General features: G+C 40.0%; 3 protein-coding genes across 6 annotated transcripts in view; all 3 read right to left on the reverse strand.

The window, feature by feature from the left end:
* Window positions 1-6638, reverse strand: part of QSOX2 (quiescin sulfhydryl oxidase 2) — a 29250-nt gene extending 22612 nt beyond the window's left edge. Inside the window, exons 1-3 of one of the 2 annotated variants that reach the window (XM_052814934.1) lie at window positions 6374-6638; window positions 1521-1621; window positions 207-255 (exon numbers count right to left, since the gene is read on the reverse strand). In XM_052814934.1, coding sequence (XP_052670894.1) covers window positions 207-255; window positions 1521-1621; window positions 6374-6623 — 400 coding nt within the window. In that variant the 5' untranslated portion in view covers window positions 6624-6638. The remainder of the gene's footprint in view (window positions 1-206; window positions 256-1520; window positions 1622-6373) is intronic. The other variant, XM_052814933.1, reaches the window with a different exon arrangement.
* A 1999-nt stretch (window positions 6639-8637) lies between these two features.
* On the reverse strand, window positions 8638-18565 carry LOC128154688 (uncharacterized). Of its 3 annotated transcripts, none has more exons than XM_052815672.1 (7): window positions 18347-18563; window positions 17706-17785; window positions 14340-17242; window positions 13072-13413; window positions 11659-11802; window positions 11062-11187; window positions 8638-10763 (listed from the first exon to the last, which is right to left on the reverse strand). In XM_052815672.1, the coding sequence occupies exons 2-7, from the start codon at window positions 17719-17721 to the stop codon at window positions 10608-10610; spliced, it is 3687 nt and encodes a 1228-aa protein (XP_052671632.1). In that variant the 5' UTR covers window positions 17722-17785; window positions 18347-18563; the 3' UTR covers window positions 8638-10607. The 3 variants fall into 3 exon arrangements, with proteins under 3 accessions (XP_052671632.1, XP_052671633.1, XP_052671634.1); XM_052815673.1 differs by having other exon boundaries at window positions 17706-17779; window positions 18347-18479; XM_052815674.1 differs by lacking the exon at window positions 11062-11187 and having other exon boundaries at window positions 18347-18565.
* An 84-nt stretch (window positions 18566-18649) lies between these two features.
* The window catches only part of CCDC187 (coiled-coil domain containing 187), a 37281-nt gene continuing 36587 nt past the window's right edge, over window positions 18650-19343 (reverse strand). The window contains exon 28 of the mRNA XM_052815671.1: window positions 18650-18840. Coding sequence (XP_052671631.1) covers window positions 18671-18840 — 170 coding nt within the window. The 3' untranslated portion in view covers window positions 18650-18670. The remainder of the gene's footprint in view (window positions 18841-19343) is intronic.

Below are 19343 nucleotides of genomic sequence, written 5' to 3' on the forward strand. Positions count from 1 at the left end.
CAAATGTTTTGCTGTCTAAAATTCTGTCTGACATTCCATTTCCATGCAGTACTTGTAATATCATATCTTAAAGAGCTATTTAGTGTCCATCCCATCTCTAGCTGTCTAAACTAATTGACAGGCAAAGAGATTTTGCTTATTGTGTGACACATCCCTGGCTGATAGGATAACTGCTTTGGGGACTTCTTACAGTAGGATATTCTTACCTTTGTAATTTTCTCCAGTAGTAAACTGCTTTGTAAATGCTTTGAAGTACTATGTGGGAGAAAAAAAAGTATTATTGCTTTGAAAATAACTCACTGTGTAAGACGAAAGCTCAGTTCAGAAACAAAAATGGCTTTCAAGAGTTTTTAATTTTTACAGCTCTACTTACAAAACATTTTTATCTATCTGTTCAGCAGACAGTTTTCCCTTTTAGCCTATGAGTTCCAAAGACCTGCTTCTCAGCTATACGAGGGTAGCTCATAGGTACCAATCGAAACTCTGATATACAATAAAGCCAGCTTTTAGAGGAAAAATACCACAGTGCTTAATTCAATACTGTATATTGATCCATTACCAAATCAGTACTACCAACTACACATATACTTAGAACACTATTCACATTTTCTCAACTCCCTCCAGTGGTTAAACAGGATATATAATGGAGCGTGACTGCCTTCTGCTATAAAAAATAAAATAGAAAAGATTCAGTGTCTAATAAAGAGTGCATACCAATTTACACCCAGAACTTTAAGGAGTAAAAAAAAAAATTAAAAAAAATTGTTCTTTCTATCAGGGTAGAACATCACAAATTCTACAGTGAAATGTCTCCTGTTCCCTCTCCTGTCATAACAAACACAGTTTATTCAATACTCTCCATCCATCACATTCTGCTTACACTTACAGTTAATAATGTGATTATACAGATTGGCAAAGACAGAGAAGTTAAAAATTGCACTTAGACCTGAAGATGAAAAATGGTAGATAATTTTGGCAAACACAAGATCCCTTTTAACAGCCAGTTTAAGCAAATTATGAAGTTAATTAGAAGAATAGTAAAGGATCAATCAAGGGTAAATTTTTAATTGGAGCCCTGGTCATGAAATTAGCCGATTTCATGATGCAATTACCTGTACTTTCACATACCAAAACTAAAACCACTATTAATAATCACAAACATTTGAATTGAAAAATACTTATACAAATTGTTATTATCAAACAAATATATCACAATGAGGTGTTACATAAATGTAACAACATAGTACTTATTCTAGAATGGTATCTTCAGTAAGAATTTTTCAGATTCAGAACTGAGGACTAAATTACTACTATAAATAACTGCATCAGCTATTGCATTCAGCAAGAAGAACTCAAATTAATCTTTTATCAACCCTACAGCTTTATCACAAAATGCAAAGAAAAAGTCCAGCTAAAGAACAACTAGTTACACGTAACACTCTGCACAAGCAAGTTTGTTACGGTTTTAGTTACTATAAAGCATGCATCATTTACCTAAGGCAATATACTATGCCACTTACCCTAAAAGTTGGGTAATAGTGAATACCATATTCTTTGCACGTCTCATAGTTCTCTTCTTCCCCACAATCCAGCACACCAACTCTAATTGCAGATTCCCAGTCTGAAAACAAAGGTATCTTTCAATTTTCAGCAGAAGCGATCACGGATCCCAGCTGATGGATTACCCTGCTTCCCATAGAAATCAACAACAGAGCTCCGATAGATTCCAATGGCATAAAAATCAAGCCCTCAGTCGATGCTCATTTGCTATTCATTTCTATTCTCAAGTGTAATACAATCTACTGATTTTTAAAATAACTGTGTTTCTCAGCTGCATCAGTATTTTCAATACACTTAAATAAGAAGAATCCCAACACACAATGTAGCACTTCCAGGGCCGAAGACATTTTATTGAATACAGAAAGATGAAATAGGAGCCAACCCAACACTTGCAAGATACTGGATTGTATTCCCTAGCTTTTCCCATTAGCTAAGCTCATAAAATAAACCATGCAGAGTATATATAACTGAGTAAAATTAATCCAAAAGTTACTCATCTACATGGCTGTCAATTACAAAACCATAAATTTGATGCATCTTGTATTATAGTTGTTTTAACAAGGACTCACTATTTACCGAATTTACAATTTTCTCAGAGGCCTCCAGAATTGCACACAAGCCAAGGCTCACATATTGTCTACTGAAAGCCGTCTTTACCTTTTAGTACCATTCAGGAATACATTAGATACACCTCAAAAAATACCTGAGTTTTAACCAGAGTGCTAAAGAGTTGAATTTGAACATCACTGTAAGTTTCCTTTATAAATGTTTCATAGCAATAACCACAAGAGGTCAAGTATTTCTATAAATATGCTTATATAACTTCAATAAAAGCTTTCAATTCATTTATAGCTTTTTCCTTCTCATTTTGCTAGGAACTTATATTTTTGAGCCATGCTCTGCTGCAGCAATCACTTTAAGGAAGAACCACTCCAAGAGACTCCTTAGACAGTTACTTTTTAAAGCTAAGCTAAATCAAAACAGCTGTGGGCAGAATTTGAAGGTACACCACAATTCCCAAGTATCAATAAAATTTAAAAAGCACTAAAATTAAACTTGCTTTTATAGCAAAGAGCATGAAAGCTTCATCAAGTTCAAGATCTGATTGACAGTTGCATGCCTAGCTGCTTTTGAAATATAGCTTGACCTTTATTTGTCTTTGGAGGAGGATGGGGCAGCTGATGGAGAATTTCAGTTGTGCTGAACATGCCAACAGCTGAACAGGCACCAGGAGTAACTACAAGCATGCTAGAGCAGATGGGCATGTATTCACAGGAGCACAAAAGATACAACAGTCTATTTCATCAAATAAAATGCACAATAAAAAAAAAAGTTTGGCTTCTGGGTATCTCCCTCATTCAACTTTCATCACTCCTCCTTCTTCCACCTGTTTTGATCCTCCTTCATACAATGAATAGAAGCACTATGAACCTAATGCAAATAGCCTACTCACAACAATGCAAACCCATCTCTAGCTAAATACTTGGGTTAAAGAGCACCAGCTGGGATGTGCGCTGCTTAGCATTTGCTTCTGCTTAAAAAGGAGGTTTTCCTTTTTAAAGGATGCAGAAGTTGCCGGAGTGCACAGACTAGACTGTGTTAAGTTTACAGTGGCACTGTAGCCTGGATTGTTCTTTTTAAATGCTGATGAATTCGAAATTAGTATTATTATTTTTTATATACTAACTCACAAACTATATGAAAGGGGTAGATGAGTGATATCATATTAACCAACACTATTTCTGTTTATGCTAAACAAGTTCCAATGAATGACACGAACGTATTGGACAAACTGGAAATTCAGCAGGTTGGTCAAACCTCCCACTTAAGAAATACTACAGAATACCAAAACACCAGTCATAGTGCATTACGAGGAAGATACTTTCTTTGCATAAACCTTGTGTATTCCCTCCAGCAGGTAGATGCAATGCCATGTGTTGTTTTCCATTATGAAGTTTCAGTCAGGGAGATAAAAGATGCATCACAAGGAACCTCTCCCTGCGTGCTACTTAAGAGTTACATATTTTAACACATAGGCTGCTTCCTGAATAATGACAGGGTTTCTGCAGCTCCCCACCAAATGTGTTTAAAGAACAATTTCTAGAAGCAAATCATTATTGCTAGATTTGGAACAGTTGTTCCAAACCCAGAGCAGTGGATTGCTTCTGCATATAAACCAAGGGTTGTCATATATGGGATTTGCATGGGTTTTACTTCTACACGGAAAACTATTGCACATAATTCCAGCCCACAGGCATTTTGGTGGATAGATTCAATCACCTTTTGAGACAGAAAAAATACAATTAACTATAATGGCCACTTTGGATACTACTGTAATAAAACTAAATGTGTGATTAGGAATGCAGCAGCAAGGACTCTAAGCTTAAAGCCTGTTCTGAGACAAGAGGAGGTATCAAACTCAAAACGTAAATTACACAAAAGCAAGCACCGCTCCTACTTTTCAGGAGGATTATGTTCTGCTATGACGTTTGCAATGATAATATTGCCAAGATTTAACAAATGAGAAATGAAATAAAAATTAAGTATATTAGCACAGGCCTTTTATGGACAAAGTAGCTGCACCAATTTAACTGGACTGTACCAAATTAGCAAATACAACCACACAGTGATTTAGGAGTTCTCTAATGCAGATGAGTCTGCATCCTCGAAGATAACTGTAATATCCTAGCAGATGAGTACATATTTTTGAAAAATAAATGTTGAGACAGCCTAAGTGGGCAAAACATTTTGGGGTTTTTTTTTGGATGAAGCTACCAACGAAAAATGTGACTGTTCTCAGTCTCCGACTAAAATCCATTCATTCCAACTTTAAAATAGAAACATTTTGCTGACAAATAACACCAGAAGCCAATTGCATTTGCTGGTAGTGCCAATGTCCACAAACATAAAAATCCACTTTTTAAATGAAAGTCTTCATAAAAACTCAATGGATTAAAGAGTAGATAGGCCTTTAACTGGTTATAGTAATACAAGTGCATAACATCACTTGCAGTTATCATGACTCCAGATGAGAAAGAAAATATATATTTGAAGAAGTCATTACAAGTTACAAGAAATATTGCCTACAAAGGTATCATGCTGCTGTAGTAATATATAAACATGTCCCTGTCTTATTCTGACAAAAGCTCTGGTCAGTTCAGGCTCTTCATGATCTTCACTGCAGTGTTCAAACACCTTGTTCTTACTTTTCCTCAAAAAAAAAAAAAGAAAATCTAACACTATTTTAGCCACAAGCAAATCAAATTAAAAGGTGAAAATGTTACACAAACTTATGCAAAGAAAACAGAAAAAAACCCTGCTTTTATAAACAAAAACCCATGCAAGTAAGGAGCATTTGAAATATTCTGAAACCATTACTGCTCCATGTTTCTCCGTTTTTCATTTTCTGCTCATCAGTCAGCAATCCTCAGTGTGTGACGAGTTCATCAGGACCTATTTTTGGGTAGGCCTCCATTTCTGTGTATCTAAAACCACGTGTACCTAATACTGCACCTGCATTTCACGTTAATCGCTAACACTTTTCACATACAAGTCTGCCAGAGAAAAGCCAGAGCTCTTCACTCCCTCTCAAACTGAAACCATACGAATACATTAGAACTGCTGTCTCCATCCTGAAAACGTCTCTTGGGTCAAATGCTAAATTAAGAGTGGTTTAAAAGCCTTTAACACCACTATATTAAGCATAACATTTCCTACAAACTCGGTCTTCTCACCACCAGAGGTATTTAATTTAACCCATACCTGAGGAGCCTGTTTGTTTCCTTTCCTTAGATCTACAAATAGAGGAAAACACTTCAGCGCCTGCCAGAAAAATCGAGCAGACTAAGACACAGCAAGGCAGGCCTCCCTCAGTCTAAACCGTGGAGGCCACCACTTCTTTTTAAGTCACTATTTGATAAATCTGAAGATCTGACTCTTGCTTAGCTTGATTTTTGTATTATTTCCTGGCGGTCCTTTTCCCCCTTCTAGTCCATTCATGCTATATTGAATTTGCAAGATATAAATCAAACACATGCATGGCCCCTCCAGTACCACAACATTTATTTTTCGTTTATCCTCTCATATAGGCTAGTCTCTTTACAAAACATTCAGAAGATAAAGATCTTGCCTCAAAGAGTTTAGCCTAAACATACCTCCTGCGCCTCAGCGCATCCACTTGCATGCTGCAAGGCACAGAGACGCTTGCGTGTAAATCCGCAGCCGTAAATCCGCTCGGTGTGCGTGAGAGGCGGTGGCGATGTTTTATCCCTGGATTCCTACGAAACCTTTAATTTGGAGACTTGCTACCAACACCTACGCCTCGCTTCGTCCTGCCTGCCATTCTGGCAGCATGGCGAGGGCCGTGCCCGCCACCAGAGAAGCGAGAAGAGGGGCGACCCGCGCACGCCAAGGCACCACGGCGCAGACCAAGCGCGCCCACGGCTTCGCCGCCGAAGCCCACGGGTGACACGGCCGGCCGAGGCCCCGCTGCCGCTCACGCGTGCCAAGGCCCCCGCTGCAGCCCAGCTGCCCCACGGGTGACCACGTGCGACGAGGCAGGACGAGGCACCGCTGCGGCCCCACACGGGTGTCCCGGTCCCAGCACCGACACCGGGGAACCGACGGCCAAGGCCCGGGGAACCGAGGGCGGCCGCGGGGGCGGAGGGGCCGCCGGCCAGCGCGTCAGGCCCGCGGCAGCCCGACCTCAGGCCGGGCGGAGCTGTGGAGAACCGGGCGGCGGCGGTGACCGCTCCCCGGTTGCGGGGGGGCCCGGTCAGAGCCCGCCGCGGAGAGGGCGGCGGCGGCGCCTCACCTTTGACGTCCCCCGCCAGGGCCCGCCAGGTGGGGGCGAAGGCGATGCAGTGGCCGCAGGACGAGCTGTAGAACTGCACCACCCAGGCGGCCGAGGAGTTGAGCAGCGCCCGCCGCACCGAGCCGGCCGCCAACACGGTCAGCGGGTCCTCCCCCGCCCGGTACAACCGCGCCGCCGCCGCCGCCAGCAGCAGCAGCAGCAGCACCAGCGGGGCCAGCACCGCCAGCGGCCCGCCGCCGCCCGCCGCCATGTTGGGACGCCAGCGGCGCGCAGCGAGGGGCGGGGCGGGGCCGCGCCATAGCAACGCGCCGGCCGTGGCGATGCGGCCTAGTGCCGGGGCGGCGGCCGCGGGGAGCCGGCTCCCGACCCGGGCTCCTTCCCGCCTCGGCGTCCCGGTGCTTTGGCTGACTGAGGGGAAGGCCCGGCCCCTGTTTCTCTGAGGGGAGCGGGGTTCCCCCCCCCTCCAAAGAAAGCGAGGCGGCGCCGCCCGCTGCTCCCAACGCCACACCGGCCGTGGAGGGTGACACGGCCTTTCCCCGGGTGGGGACCCACCTGTTGGCAGCCGCCCCCCCCTCCACGAACCGCCGGCCGCCATGTCCTTACCCCCCCCCGCCTTAGCCCAGGAGGTGCGAGGCGAGGGAGGCGGTAGGGTCGCTCCCTCCTTCCCCCTTCAAGGCCCAAGTGTGTCACCAAACCCTGGTGACAAGGACATACCACAAATAAAGCCTTTGCCGCTGTGTTTAGAGCCACGTTTCCCTCGGGGGGGGACTGTCTTAAGGAAAAAAGTAAAACTAATGAGGTTAAAACAACGGAGATAGCTTGGTGGACGATTTTATGGGGCAATCCGCTATAGAAACAGAAGTTTCAACTTCACGAAGCTTCTCGCTGAGAAGAGATCAAAATAGCACAAGCCTTTGGGTCAAGAAGTGTTTGATCCCAAAGTACGTCACTCGGCGGGAGAGAGCCGTTTCTCCTCAAAACTGAAGATGCGATGAAAGGCTGCACATAGGACGCTGCGAGCTCTGAAGAGGATGTTAGAAACTCTTGTCCTTTTAGTAAATTCAGACTGGTTGTGCACTAGTAGTGGATTTTAGCACCTTTTATAGCTGTAGCCACAGTATGAAAGTCTCCTTTCATTTGTAAGTACAGGCTCAAGAATTTTCATAACAGAGGCAGAAAACCAATGCGAAAACGTCCCCAGAGAATGACTTCAGAGGAGTTTAAAACTCAGATCATGAAAGACTGAGGTCCCCGAAAAGATAATTCTTGCTTCTGTTACTCACAAACACTTCTTTTAATCCTTCAAGAGCAAGTAGGAAACAACTGGGTCCAAATTCTTACTTCAGGCCCACCGGTGTAAATTCAGAGGTTAGAATCTAGTTTATCATTGTTTCTGGCCAGTAATGCACAGGCAGTACAAGGGTGGGAATCTTATATACAATAAAAATCCTCTCTTCTGAGAACTGAGTAACAGATTCTGCCACCTTTGCCTTTATTTTTCCCTGATCCTCTCTTTTCTTGACCGTTCATATCTGAAGTGGTTCAGTCACATATCTTTTGCATCCATATCCACAGCTATCAGTTATGTGGTTGCTTGTATCACATCCTAGCTGAGGGAGTTTCTGTCTCTATTTTTCCTGGGTACTGTAAGCAACAGAATTAGATGGTTACAATAGCAGAGTCCAACTGCTTCAAAGAATTGAGAAAATCTTGTGGCAGCTGCTAATTAGGATTTTAAAAATCTGCAGTGCCTAAGACATTTTAAAGTGCATTTTATTCAGAAGAATTGTTAAACGTATGAAGATGAAAGAGATGGATTACAGGAAAATTAAATGTAGGGTTTAACTGAGAAATAATCATTTTCTATGAAAGATAATGACTCCTCTTGAGGCTAGTATCAAGATTTATTGACCCAGGAGGTTAATATTGATCAAAACCAAGGCAAACAAAATATTAGACCTTGAAGGAGAGTAATCTTGATATTGAAGTCTTGCCACTGAGTGAGCAGGTCAATATATCTGGGTGCCAGAATCTAAGGTTTTGAACACAGAATGGTGGGGGATATTAAATATGTCTGACATGTTCTGTGTGTACACTTTTTATTCTCATCAGCAGTAGTTACTTTACAGCTATGTCCTTCTGTATATAGCATCTTGCAAGGGTTCACTCGCAAACCTAATTGCAAATATAATGGTTATCTTCCTCAGGTGTAACATATAGCATAACATAAGGCACCAGTCTGAATAAAATGAGTCCTTCAACTATTCATTCACTATCACTATTCGTAAGTGATATTTTTAATAGCTTTCATTCCGAACACAAGAAACCTGCTGCTGCTACAAAACCGTGGTGACAATAAACTGAAAAACTGTAGTGCTTCAATATATAGATTTATCATTGTATCCAACAATTTGTCTATAAGTCCAGGAAAAAAAAAATTGAGTTAAATTCTACTATAAACTGACAACAAGAAAACATTAATCTCAGAACAAATAACTTATTTGGATTAATTAATCAATGAGGATCAAAGTCAGAGACTTAAGAAAATGTACCACTAGGGACATGAAAATAGTTTATAGGATAAGATCAACAGTGAATGCACTTGGGGCAGAAGTTGCCTTTTTATTTCTGTTCATATGGCAACTAGCAGGACAGGGCTTTTTAACATCCCCAGGAGCTGTCTGCAAAACTACTCCCATTCGCTAATGAGAACAGCAGTGTGTCCAGTATAATCTGCAACTCTAATCGATTTCAGTAAAAGAAATAAAAATGAGATACAGGGGGTTTATTTTGTTTATTCAGAAAACAATTCAGTATGAAAACAGTTAAGCCATCAGTATTTAAAAATAGAAACATAAAATGTATTTCTATTTTTCCAAGCAAAACCAGATTGTAAATATTGTTATTTAAAATATAAGTTTATATATAGTTTATACTTGATTGTCCTGCTTTTCATTTTATTTGAAAGACACCCCGAATGAATGGGATTTGAATAAATCAGATCTACTTACATTCCATTATTCAGTAATGAACAGTTTCTGAATTCCAGTAAGAAATATTTGCACAGTATTTATTTAAAAAAAAAAATAAAAAATAAAAAAAATTATCATTGGTCTTCTCAATGCAAAATAGGTGGGACCACAGCAATATACATAGTGAACAATTACCGTGCTCAGGGAATGCTTCTATTTCCTTGTTAAAAATCTTGATTTTTTTCCAATTTTGCCAATACAAAAGAGTAGAATTATTGATTTTCTCTCTTTTGCCAATTAAAGTACATCCTCAGCACCCTATGTTTAGAAGTTGTAAGAATGCAAAGGGCTTGTGGTTAGGTTATTTATCATGCAATTCACATGCACATATTTAGTTTTCAGAAATTGGAGTTACTGATAGAAAAGTATCCCATTTAAAGTGCATTACATCAGTATTTGTCTCATTTACATACAGTTGTAGACATTACAACTGAATGTCTGACTCTAGATCCTGCTAGGGCACAATCATTCCATATGCCACATCTCTGAAGCCATCTCTAGGCTACTTTTAAGCAGTTCCACAGCATATTAAAAAAATAAAAATAAAAAAACAATAATGGTGCACAGTCACCTTTAACTTTGCTGTACCCATCAGGAAAGGTTTTAGACTTGTTCCAGACAGGGGAGTTTATTCCAAACTACAGAGGTCCACAGCAATTCAATTTCTAGATTTAATTCTGTCTGCACATTTACATTCTTAAGAGAGTCACCTACAATTTTCTGAATGTTATTTTCAAAATATGATTCACTTATCATTCACAACCTGAACATGATAACAGAGAATAAAATAATTTACACATAGAATGGTTTTGAACCCTGTTTGTATTGACTTGTATACAATTTTAAAACATGTTGTGCTCTTAAAAATGCATAAGTGAATAAAGTGCTATCTTGACCAAAAAAACCCCAACAGACAAGAATAAAATTTTCACCCTTTAGATTGTGTGACATCAGTCTAAAACGACCATTGATCTTGATGAGCATTCCCAAAGCACAAAACACAAGAATATTTTGTGTAATATTTTTCTGTCTGATTAAGTCTCTGCTTACATCCTTTCATTGTAAACATGAACAGACAAATTAGGCCAAGGCCACAGTGTTATTGGGTACAAGTTCAGAATTAAAATTCTTAAATCATGCATTTCTTGCCTAAAAAAATCAGAGCTTAAAATTCCTCCATTAGGGCCTTTTAGGGAAAACTTTTAATCACAGGCTTTTCTCAGATAAATCATATTAAGAACTCTGATTGTATCAAGGATCAAGCTATCAAATATGTCTTCAGCCATTTTCATCTTCACAGTTAATTCATCATCATCATAGTAAGTCCACCGAGGTTCTTCTTTGCGGAGCTCCTGAATCTGAAATATAACATGAATATGCATGTTTACTTCAAGAATAAGAGCATGGTCAGTTCTGAAAGGTACTAAGACACTGTACCTAATCCAACAACTTTATATATGCATTGTTAATTTAATTTATTTAAACCACTTGCAAGAACTGGAAATACTGGATTATTATTGCAAGTATACTGAAAAGGAAGGCAATAACTTGAAGTTCTGAAGTTATTTTAAGTAACCATGATTCTCACAAAAGCATAAGAATTTCTAGTTTAAACCTAGAGAAAGTAAACAAATGTCCATTTGAAAGTCTGCTTACCAGCATAAGGTCCACTCTGTCTCTCTTACAGTTTCCATACTTGGTCATATTAAGGAATTTCCTTTTCATTTCTAAGTCATTCTTTTCCAGGTTCATTATTTTAATAATTTCACCCTGAACAAACGTCTACAAAATAAGAAAGGCCAAAAAGAATTCTTCTCATAGGAACTCTGTCACTGTGAAGGTTGCAAATGAGTGACAGGTGCTAGTATGAAGATCCAGCTTTACATCTAGAAACATTCCAAATTTTAGGGAACTGATCTAGAAGCAGCTGATCCATACTGGCCAACAAATATTTACAGCACATTTTAAACGTAAGATTACTTTAGAGGTTACACCCAAGATAGTCATGACCAGGGAGATTTAGAAGCCCAATTCCCATTCCTCTACAGAACTCCATACACTTGGAATATTTAGACTAATCAGCTCAGTCTATGTTTATTCAAGCATTTCAGAGCAATGCTATTTTCTTCTCTAATCACCTCACTTATACTGCCATAATCCTTCCAAATTTCACATTTTTGTCTTTTTGCCATCGCAATATCTGCTCTCTTCACTGACTCTTGTTATTGTACACTTTCCATTTCCAGAATGTACCTTGACCTCCCTGACATCTGTTCTCCTGCAAAGACGCCTGGAACAGCAAGATCCCAAATTTTCTTTCATCCATGGAAATGTATTTGGATTTGCAGTCACTTGATATTCTGCACGTAGCAACTCACAGGTCAAATCAAATATAACCTGTAACAACAAAACCACAGTACCAACACAAACAGAATCTCTCACTGATACCCTTTCAAAAGTTTTCTTAGCACTTCTGAAGGATGTTAGGCTGGTGACATGTCGTGGTTTAACCCCAGCCAGCAACTAAACACCACGCAGCTGCTCACTCACTCCCCCCCCCCCCCCCAGTGGGATGGGGGAGAAAATCGGGAAAAGAAGCAAAACCCATGGGTTGAAATAAGAACGGTTTAATAGAACAGAAAAGAAGAAACTAATAATGATAATACTAATAAAATGACAACAGCAATAATAAAAGGATTGGAATGTACAAATGATGCGCAGTGCAATTGCTCACCACCCGCCGATCGACACCCAGCTAGTCCCCGAGCAGCGATTCCCCGCCCCCACTTCCCAGTTCCTATACTAAATGGGACGTCCCATGGTATGGAATACCCCGTTGGCCAGTTTGGGTCAGCTGCCCTGGCTGTGTCCTGTGCCAACTTCTTGTGCCCCTCCAGCTTTCTCACTGGCTGGGGATGAGAAGCTGAAAAATCCTTGACTTTAGACTAAACACTACTTAGCAACAACTGAAAACATCGGTGTTACCAACATTCTTCACATACTGAACTCAAAACATAGCACTGTACCAGCTACTAGGAAGACAGTTAACTCTACCCCAGCTGAAACCAGGACATGACAGTAGAGGTTTGCATGTCAGTGCAGGAACACCTGCATACCTGATGTTCCTATAGCTGATATCGTGACAACCATTGCCTAGAGAACATGTAAACCTGTACAGCAGAAGATACTGGACAGTAGTGCGTGAACACTAAGTACAGAAGTCTTATACAAAAGGCCCCGTGGGATCCTTTAATCTTCTGGTGTAGAGAGAGGTCCACAAAACTCAATAGTTTCGGGATGCTGAGGAACATGAAGATCTCTCCAAACTCAGCAGGACATCCAAGGCAGGAGACTTGGATTCTTTAGGCTGCAGCTTTCCAAGAAGCTTGGCTTTTTCTGAACAGACCCAAAACAGACACCGGGCTAGGCGTCCAGGGTCTTATGATCGAAGAGCTCTAGGAAAAGGCTTGTATCACAGCAAGGACAACTATTCTAGTAGAATTATTTTGCAGTAGATTACCAGAAGCGGTATTTTGCAATACCTCTTTCAGTGTTCCTTTAGCTATATTTAATGTTAGCAGTTAGAATAATATTAAGTACTAGCTAATATGAGTCAGCCTACAGAACACTAGAAAAGTGTAGTAACAGTTAGCACTTTACAAATACCTGATTATACATCCTCTTGCTTTCTGTTTCCAAATCGTTCCCTGGGAGATTGTTACATTCAAAGTGCTTTGGCACATTGATTCTCCTGAAATTTGAATACATGTTTTCTGGGGTCCACAATTCTTCTACAGCATATGCAGACAATTTCTTAACATATGAACTGTTATGTGGTATCACAAGAGAAACTTCCACACTTTTCTTCCAAGGACCTGAGTGCCACTGATCTGATTTGTACAAGTATTGCTTTTGTGTTTGTCCCACCAGCATATGCTGGTCAGAATTAGGCTGATCAAAGTCTTCAGAGCTTCCAAAAACACCAGCATCAAGGATTTCTATAAGGAACTTCAGTAGAAAGAAAAAGAAAAGCCAGGTGACATACTACATATTTTTCCACATTTTTTGAGGTATTAGCAGGTAATATTGAGATTACTAGCAGCTGAGTAGGGTTACACTTAAAACCATCTTCTTGCGCATGGGCTCAAAGAAAGACTTACTGATATCTCATAAAAAAATCGTTAACTATATTTGGCAGAATTCAGAGTTAGAAAGAATTTTGAATTTGGAGTTCTATGAAAGTTTTTGACATTTTGAAACATTTTTGTTCTAAATTGGAACTGCTCTCCCCAACCCCCCAAAGCAAAACTTTTCTTTTTTTAAACTTTCTGTGGTAGTACTTCCTGATGGACTATTTCAGAAGTAAAAACTAGACACTGTGGGATTGGAAGCAGCAGGCATCAGAAGCTTCCATTTCATTTGGGGTTCCAGTCTCCCAGGGGGCTGAAAGAAAAATGAGAGTCCAGCAGCTCTGAGAGTCTTGACTTTACTAGAAGCTGCCTGCAGAGCTAAGACAGAATTAGAAAGCTGAAGGTCTCACAGCCAGGAGCTGCAAAGGAGTCAGGCAGATGAGCTGACAGGTGTCCAGGTTTGCCCTGAAATTAATAAAAAAATTGAAGTTTGTGCAGATTTATCAATTTTGACTAACTGACAAATTCCAACAAAAAAGTTCCATTTGCTTTGTTTGGACTAGCTGTAGTCATTATCCCTGTGCTCTGCTCATCCTTGTCCCCCCATACACATGCTATCCACTGGCTGCAGGATAATTCCTTAAATGAGGAATGGGTCAGATTAAGTGAGCAATCTGGTTCCAAATGTTGACATGATATAATTTTTATGGGTGATGAAAAACAACTGGACAACACAAATGCTTGCCTGTGTAGACCCAATTTCAGGTCCAACACTTTAGACAAAAACTTTCTCACTGTACTTACTGGCAAAGTGGTTGGAGAAGTCTCCGAAGATGAATGAAATATCTTGTCTGCTTTTGATCCATGTTTTCTTTTTATCTTCTTATATTCTTTAACTGCATCATCTACAAATTTAGTTACAATTCTTTCTGCTACTGTGTGACAACCATGAATGCTAAGCATATCAAAATCACACAGTAAAACATCAGAAACCTTTGCTGATTGTTCAGATAAGATAGTAACTGAATTTTCTTTGAGTAGAAACAGTTTCTGATTGTCTTCTTGTCTTAGGCCTTTGCCATTATTAATCACGTCTTTTTCAAAGGCACTTTTATATTTGTGTTGAGCTGTTTCAGAAAATGCAATTAAAGTGTCAAACAGAAGTTTTTTACCGAGTTCACTTGCAATATCATCAGCAAGTTTATTTCTTTTCTGATCCTCTACCACACAACAAATATTTCTGCTTGTGTTTACCTCATCTGTGTTACCAGTCTGACTTTTCATTGGAAGCACATCTGCAAGTATCCTTTGTTTTATTTGTGTCAGTCCTGGTTTTTCTTTATCTGATCCCAAGCATGTTAAGTTATTTTGACAAAGGAATTCGTTACACTTACACTGGTCAGAATGTGGAAGCTTTTGCCCTTTTCCAGACAGCAAGGCCATGTGTAACCTAGACTGGTTTTCTTTCACTTCTGATCCTCCTGCACTGGTTTTGTCTTCCGATTTCTGCTTTGTAAGCCCTCCTCCCTGCTCATCATCTTCAGAGTATTTGCAGTCTCCTTCGAAGGATTCATCATCATGGGAGTCAGACTCTTCATCCCCAGTGTAATTGGAACCATTTTCACTAGTCCCCAACAGGTGTGAAATCTCATCAGGTCTGACAAAGATACCACACTGCTGAGCACACTCAAAATACTTCACCCCTTTGTAAGTTCCAGCATTATCACCTTCAGCTTTGTCAAGTGCAACACCAGCCCAATGGCCACTATCAAAATAAGTCCGTCCTTTGAACATTAGGGTTCCAGGTTGGGTCTGTTTTACTAACACTCTGTCCCCAATTTCAAATGATAATAATGGGTCATCACTGTCCTCCTCAGCTTTGGGCAGTGTTAAGTATGGTTTGCATTGTTTCATCATGAAGTCAGGACTTTTACTGGCCTGACCAGAAGAAATAGGATTTGACACAGGCAGAAACTCCAAATGCTGCAAAGGTGTCTCATGTTCTCCTTGTTGGTATTCTAATAAGTCCTCCTTTGCACTGGAAATATCTTTAACTAAAGGTTGTTCTGAGAGACTACCATCCTGAGTTGAAACAGCATCAGTTGTCTCTTGATTGAGCAGGGGAAATTCTTCAGGCACAGAGTTATCAGGTAATGGGGGCAATGCATCCATTTTCAGTGATACATCTTCATCCATACACTGTCTAGTCTCTGAGACTGTCATTTGTTCTGGTGGAGATGGGAAATCCTCCATACTGAAGGTAGAATCATCATTTTTCATTGCATCTGCACCTAAAGGGGGAGGAGGAAGATCTTCACTTGGAAATGACAAATCCTTTTTATTAGAGGATGGCAAGTCAGCACTTCCATAGGACAATACTTCATCAACAGGAGACAGTATTTCTGACAAGGTATCCTCATCAGTTGGAGGGAGACCCTCATCACTAATAAAAATTGTATCATCTTCACCTTTGGAAGAGCAGTTCTCAGCTTGAAACAATTGCTTTTTTGAGGAGACAGAAGAAAACAGTCCCCTCCTTGCTTCCTTTATGGCTTGCCTTTCAGTTGTTGAGTTATTTTGATTTCCTGTGGCCACCCTTTGCAAAGGCTCAAATGAATTGGTTTCTGTATGGACTTCCTCAGAAATTCCTGGCATGGATGTGGACAGAGATACGATCTCACTGAGTTCATTGGATGCGAGTCTCTTGTTCAAAAGCTGTGCATGATTCTTTTTGCCTCCTGAAACTGAGAAGTTTCTTGAAGTTAGGCATGCTAATAGTTTGTTATTTGTAGTATCTTTGTCAGGTGGAAAAGAGACAGTGTTCCCAAGTTGGTCAGTAGCCAAATCTAGATATTTCAAAGAACCCGTCAGCGGAAACCCCATTAGGTCTCTATTTTGATCCACAAATAAACTGTTAATTCCACCATCCTTTTTCACTCTGCTAGTTGTAGAACTAGGTTTCTGCTGTTCATAGATCTTAGGTGAGTAAATATCATTACTGCATGAAGAACTGGCAACTGCATCTTTACCCTGTTTTGTGATCTCCTGAGAACAGGTTTTGTTTCTACTGTGGTTTTCTGAGGCATCCAGATGTGGCTTATCTGTTCCCTTGGCAGGGTTATCAGACTGGGAGGAATCTGCCGACTTTGTTTTGAATGCATTTGCTTTGTCTGATGGAATGAAAGCAAGCAAATTATCAGTGCAGCCATGATCTGAAACATCTCCAGGGTATTTCTGGGAGTGTGATGAAGTCTCAGTGCTGTCATCTTTGGGCACTTCATGTCCATCGTGTTTGTCACTAGGTAATGTTTCCTTTCCATTATTTATTGCTATTAGCATGTCTTTTGAAACATTAGGAAATGCATCACCATTGTCATAGACAAACTCTTCTGGGATATTGACATCTGTGTCCTCTCCGTTTTTCAGCTCCAATTCAGAGTCTGAAATGGAGCTTTCCAAGATGTCAATCCAAAACGCAGACACTTTCTGAAATTCTGGGAGTGAAGAGTCTGATTTGGCACTTTCACATCTCAGAGAGAATTTGTTTGACTTGGATGATGATTCAGTGGAAGCTAATCCTTCGGAAAATGCTTTAAAATTTAGTTCTTCATCAAAAGCTTCATGAGAAATATGGTTCATATGCTTCAAACACTGACTACCATCCACCTGACGGATCTCATAAGGGACAGGCACTTCCACTTCTTTAACTGGAACATTTAAAAGAAAATTTTTTTAAAAAAATCAGCATTTCAGAAAAAAATATTTTATAGAAGAGGTTGCTGACAGGTAACTTAGGATTCAAATCCAGTAATCCTCAGCTGTAAATTGCATTCAGAAGACAGTAGCATTAAATACACAGTCAAGATTGGGACTATTTTTAATATCATTGTACAAAAAAAAGAAAAAAAAAAATCAGATTTATCAAATAAAGATGAGGAACTCAGTAAAGTAGCAAACAAGCAAATACAACGGTGTCCAATGTAGCTGATCAGAAGAGCTTGAATGCAGGATTTTCATTAAGATCTCTATTATTTTAGCCCAATAGGTAGCTTCACTACCTGGTACAAGTAGTAGGCTATTATCCTGTACGGACAAACTCCAGGAAGAGCTGTTATGCAGACTGTATGTTAAATAACTACAAAAACCCTACTGGGAAAAGGTATTTCTTACCTTTTGACAAAGGCATTTCAGAATATGCTTTTTCATCTATATGTGTGATTTCCAGTTTTCCCTCAGAGTCTGTGCTAAATCTGAAAATACAACATTATAGTTGGATTAAACTGAAATTATGAAGCAAATGGTATGCACTGTCATTCAAAAATGTTGACTAGAACATTAAATTTATTTGGGTGTGTTAGCTACCTACAGACAGCATAATGCAAAGTGTTTTAACTGTTACTTCAGATGCTTTCTGTCTAGTCCAAAGCCTTCTGAAGACAATTTCCGCCCCCCCCGCCAAAACAGATTTCAACACCCCTTCAACTGACTCCAAAGAACTAGATCGCCTAAGAAAACTTGGCAGGCAATGTTTGATGAATGTGACAAGTATCGTCAAACTTTTATAAAAGGAGTTTTTTGGTTTGGTTGGTTTTTTTTGGGGGGGGGGGGGGTGGTGGTGGTGTTATTGTTTGTTTGGCTTCTTTTAAGCTATACAAGACAAAAAAATCCCAGACTAACGTAATTCAGGTCTGTCTCCTCTTTCCACAAGAGGACCACAACCATGGGCATAAAACAAGCAAGGCAAGGTTTGACATGTCAGAAAGAGAATCAGGAGATAGGACTGAAGGTTTCAGCCTTGACAGATACAGTACCTCTGTTCTTCTGATGACCTTTCTTTTCTTAACCAGGTTTTCACTAATGTAGCTTCATTTGAAATCAGTGTTGATCTTCTTTCCTCATCTTCATCATCATCAGAAAGAGCTTTCTTCCTTTTCCCAGCCTGCAGAGAGTGTGATAAAAAAAAATATCACTGAATATACAGTGAATTGCTACTGGACTTCCCCCAGACTTAAGGGTAATATTTTAACATGGTACAACAAAACCTCAATACAACTTCAGCTTCTCTGCCTGCAAGCTGAGTTCCAAGCACAGTATCTCCATGACAGCAAATACTGAGGATTTCTTCTGTTGAAAATTTATGTGAGAAAAACCCAGTTCAGAAAAATTATAAGCTTGCCACAGGCCTGAAACAGATTGCAGGGATCCTGCTCTTCTCTTAGAGTTTTATGACTTCTCTGCTCCTTGTGTGCTTTCTCCACTATCAGAGACTCTTTCTCTAGATCTTCTAAGGATGATGTAGCATCACCTGAAATACACAGATTATTCAGCACAGAAAGCAAATACAGGTGGTTTTTTTTAATCTCAGTCCCACAAAGTAGCCATGACTGCAAGGATCTAAGGCTTGCTACTAGATTTTATGGCAGTGCCTATGCTCTGACACTCTAGGTTATGAAACAGCACAAGACTCCTTGCCAAATATAGAAAATGAAGTCAAAATGCTAACGGTGAAATTGTGGTCCACTGAAGTCCATGGAAAAATTTCTCTTTGCCTGAAGGATGGGATTTATTTCAGACAATTTGACATCCACATGCTCAAAGCTAGGCTTAAGAATCTAGTTAAGGTGCAGCCTATGCCAAACTTCTATCATCAAGACCACTGTTTAAGTTGTAGTTACACAAATCTATAGTCTCCCTCACTATGGTATCTAGGAATAAATGCAGAAAGATAGTTCATTAGAAGGGCAACACAAATACAAAATATTGCCACAATATGTAAATATTTATAATACAGAGATTATGCATACTCAG

The sequence above is a fragment of the Harpia harpyja genome, chromosome 19 (assembly GCF_026419915.1).
Source record: "Harpia harpyja isolate bHarHar1 chromosome 19, bHarHar1 primary haplotype, whole genome shotgun sequence".
Taxonomy (NCBI): Eukaryota; Metazoa; Chordata; class Aves; order Accipitriformes; family Accipitridae; genus Harpia; species Harpia harpyja.

Excerpts from the sequence above, each read along its gene's own strand:
- LOC128154688 (XM_052815672.1), bottom strand. Across the intron at positions 13,414-14,339 it reads CTTCTCCAACCACTTTGCCA|TTCCTTATAGAAATCCTTGA; the intron begins GTAAGTACAGTG and ends TTTCTACTGAAG. Across the intron at positions 10,764-11,061 it reads ACAGAGTGGACCTTATGCTG|ATTCAGGAGCTCCGCAAAGA; the intron begins GTAAGCAGACTT and ends GTTATATTTCAG.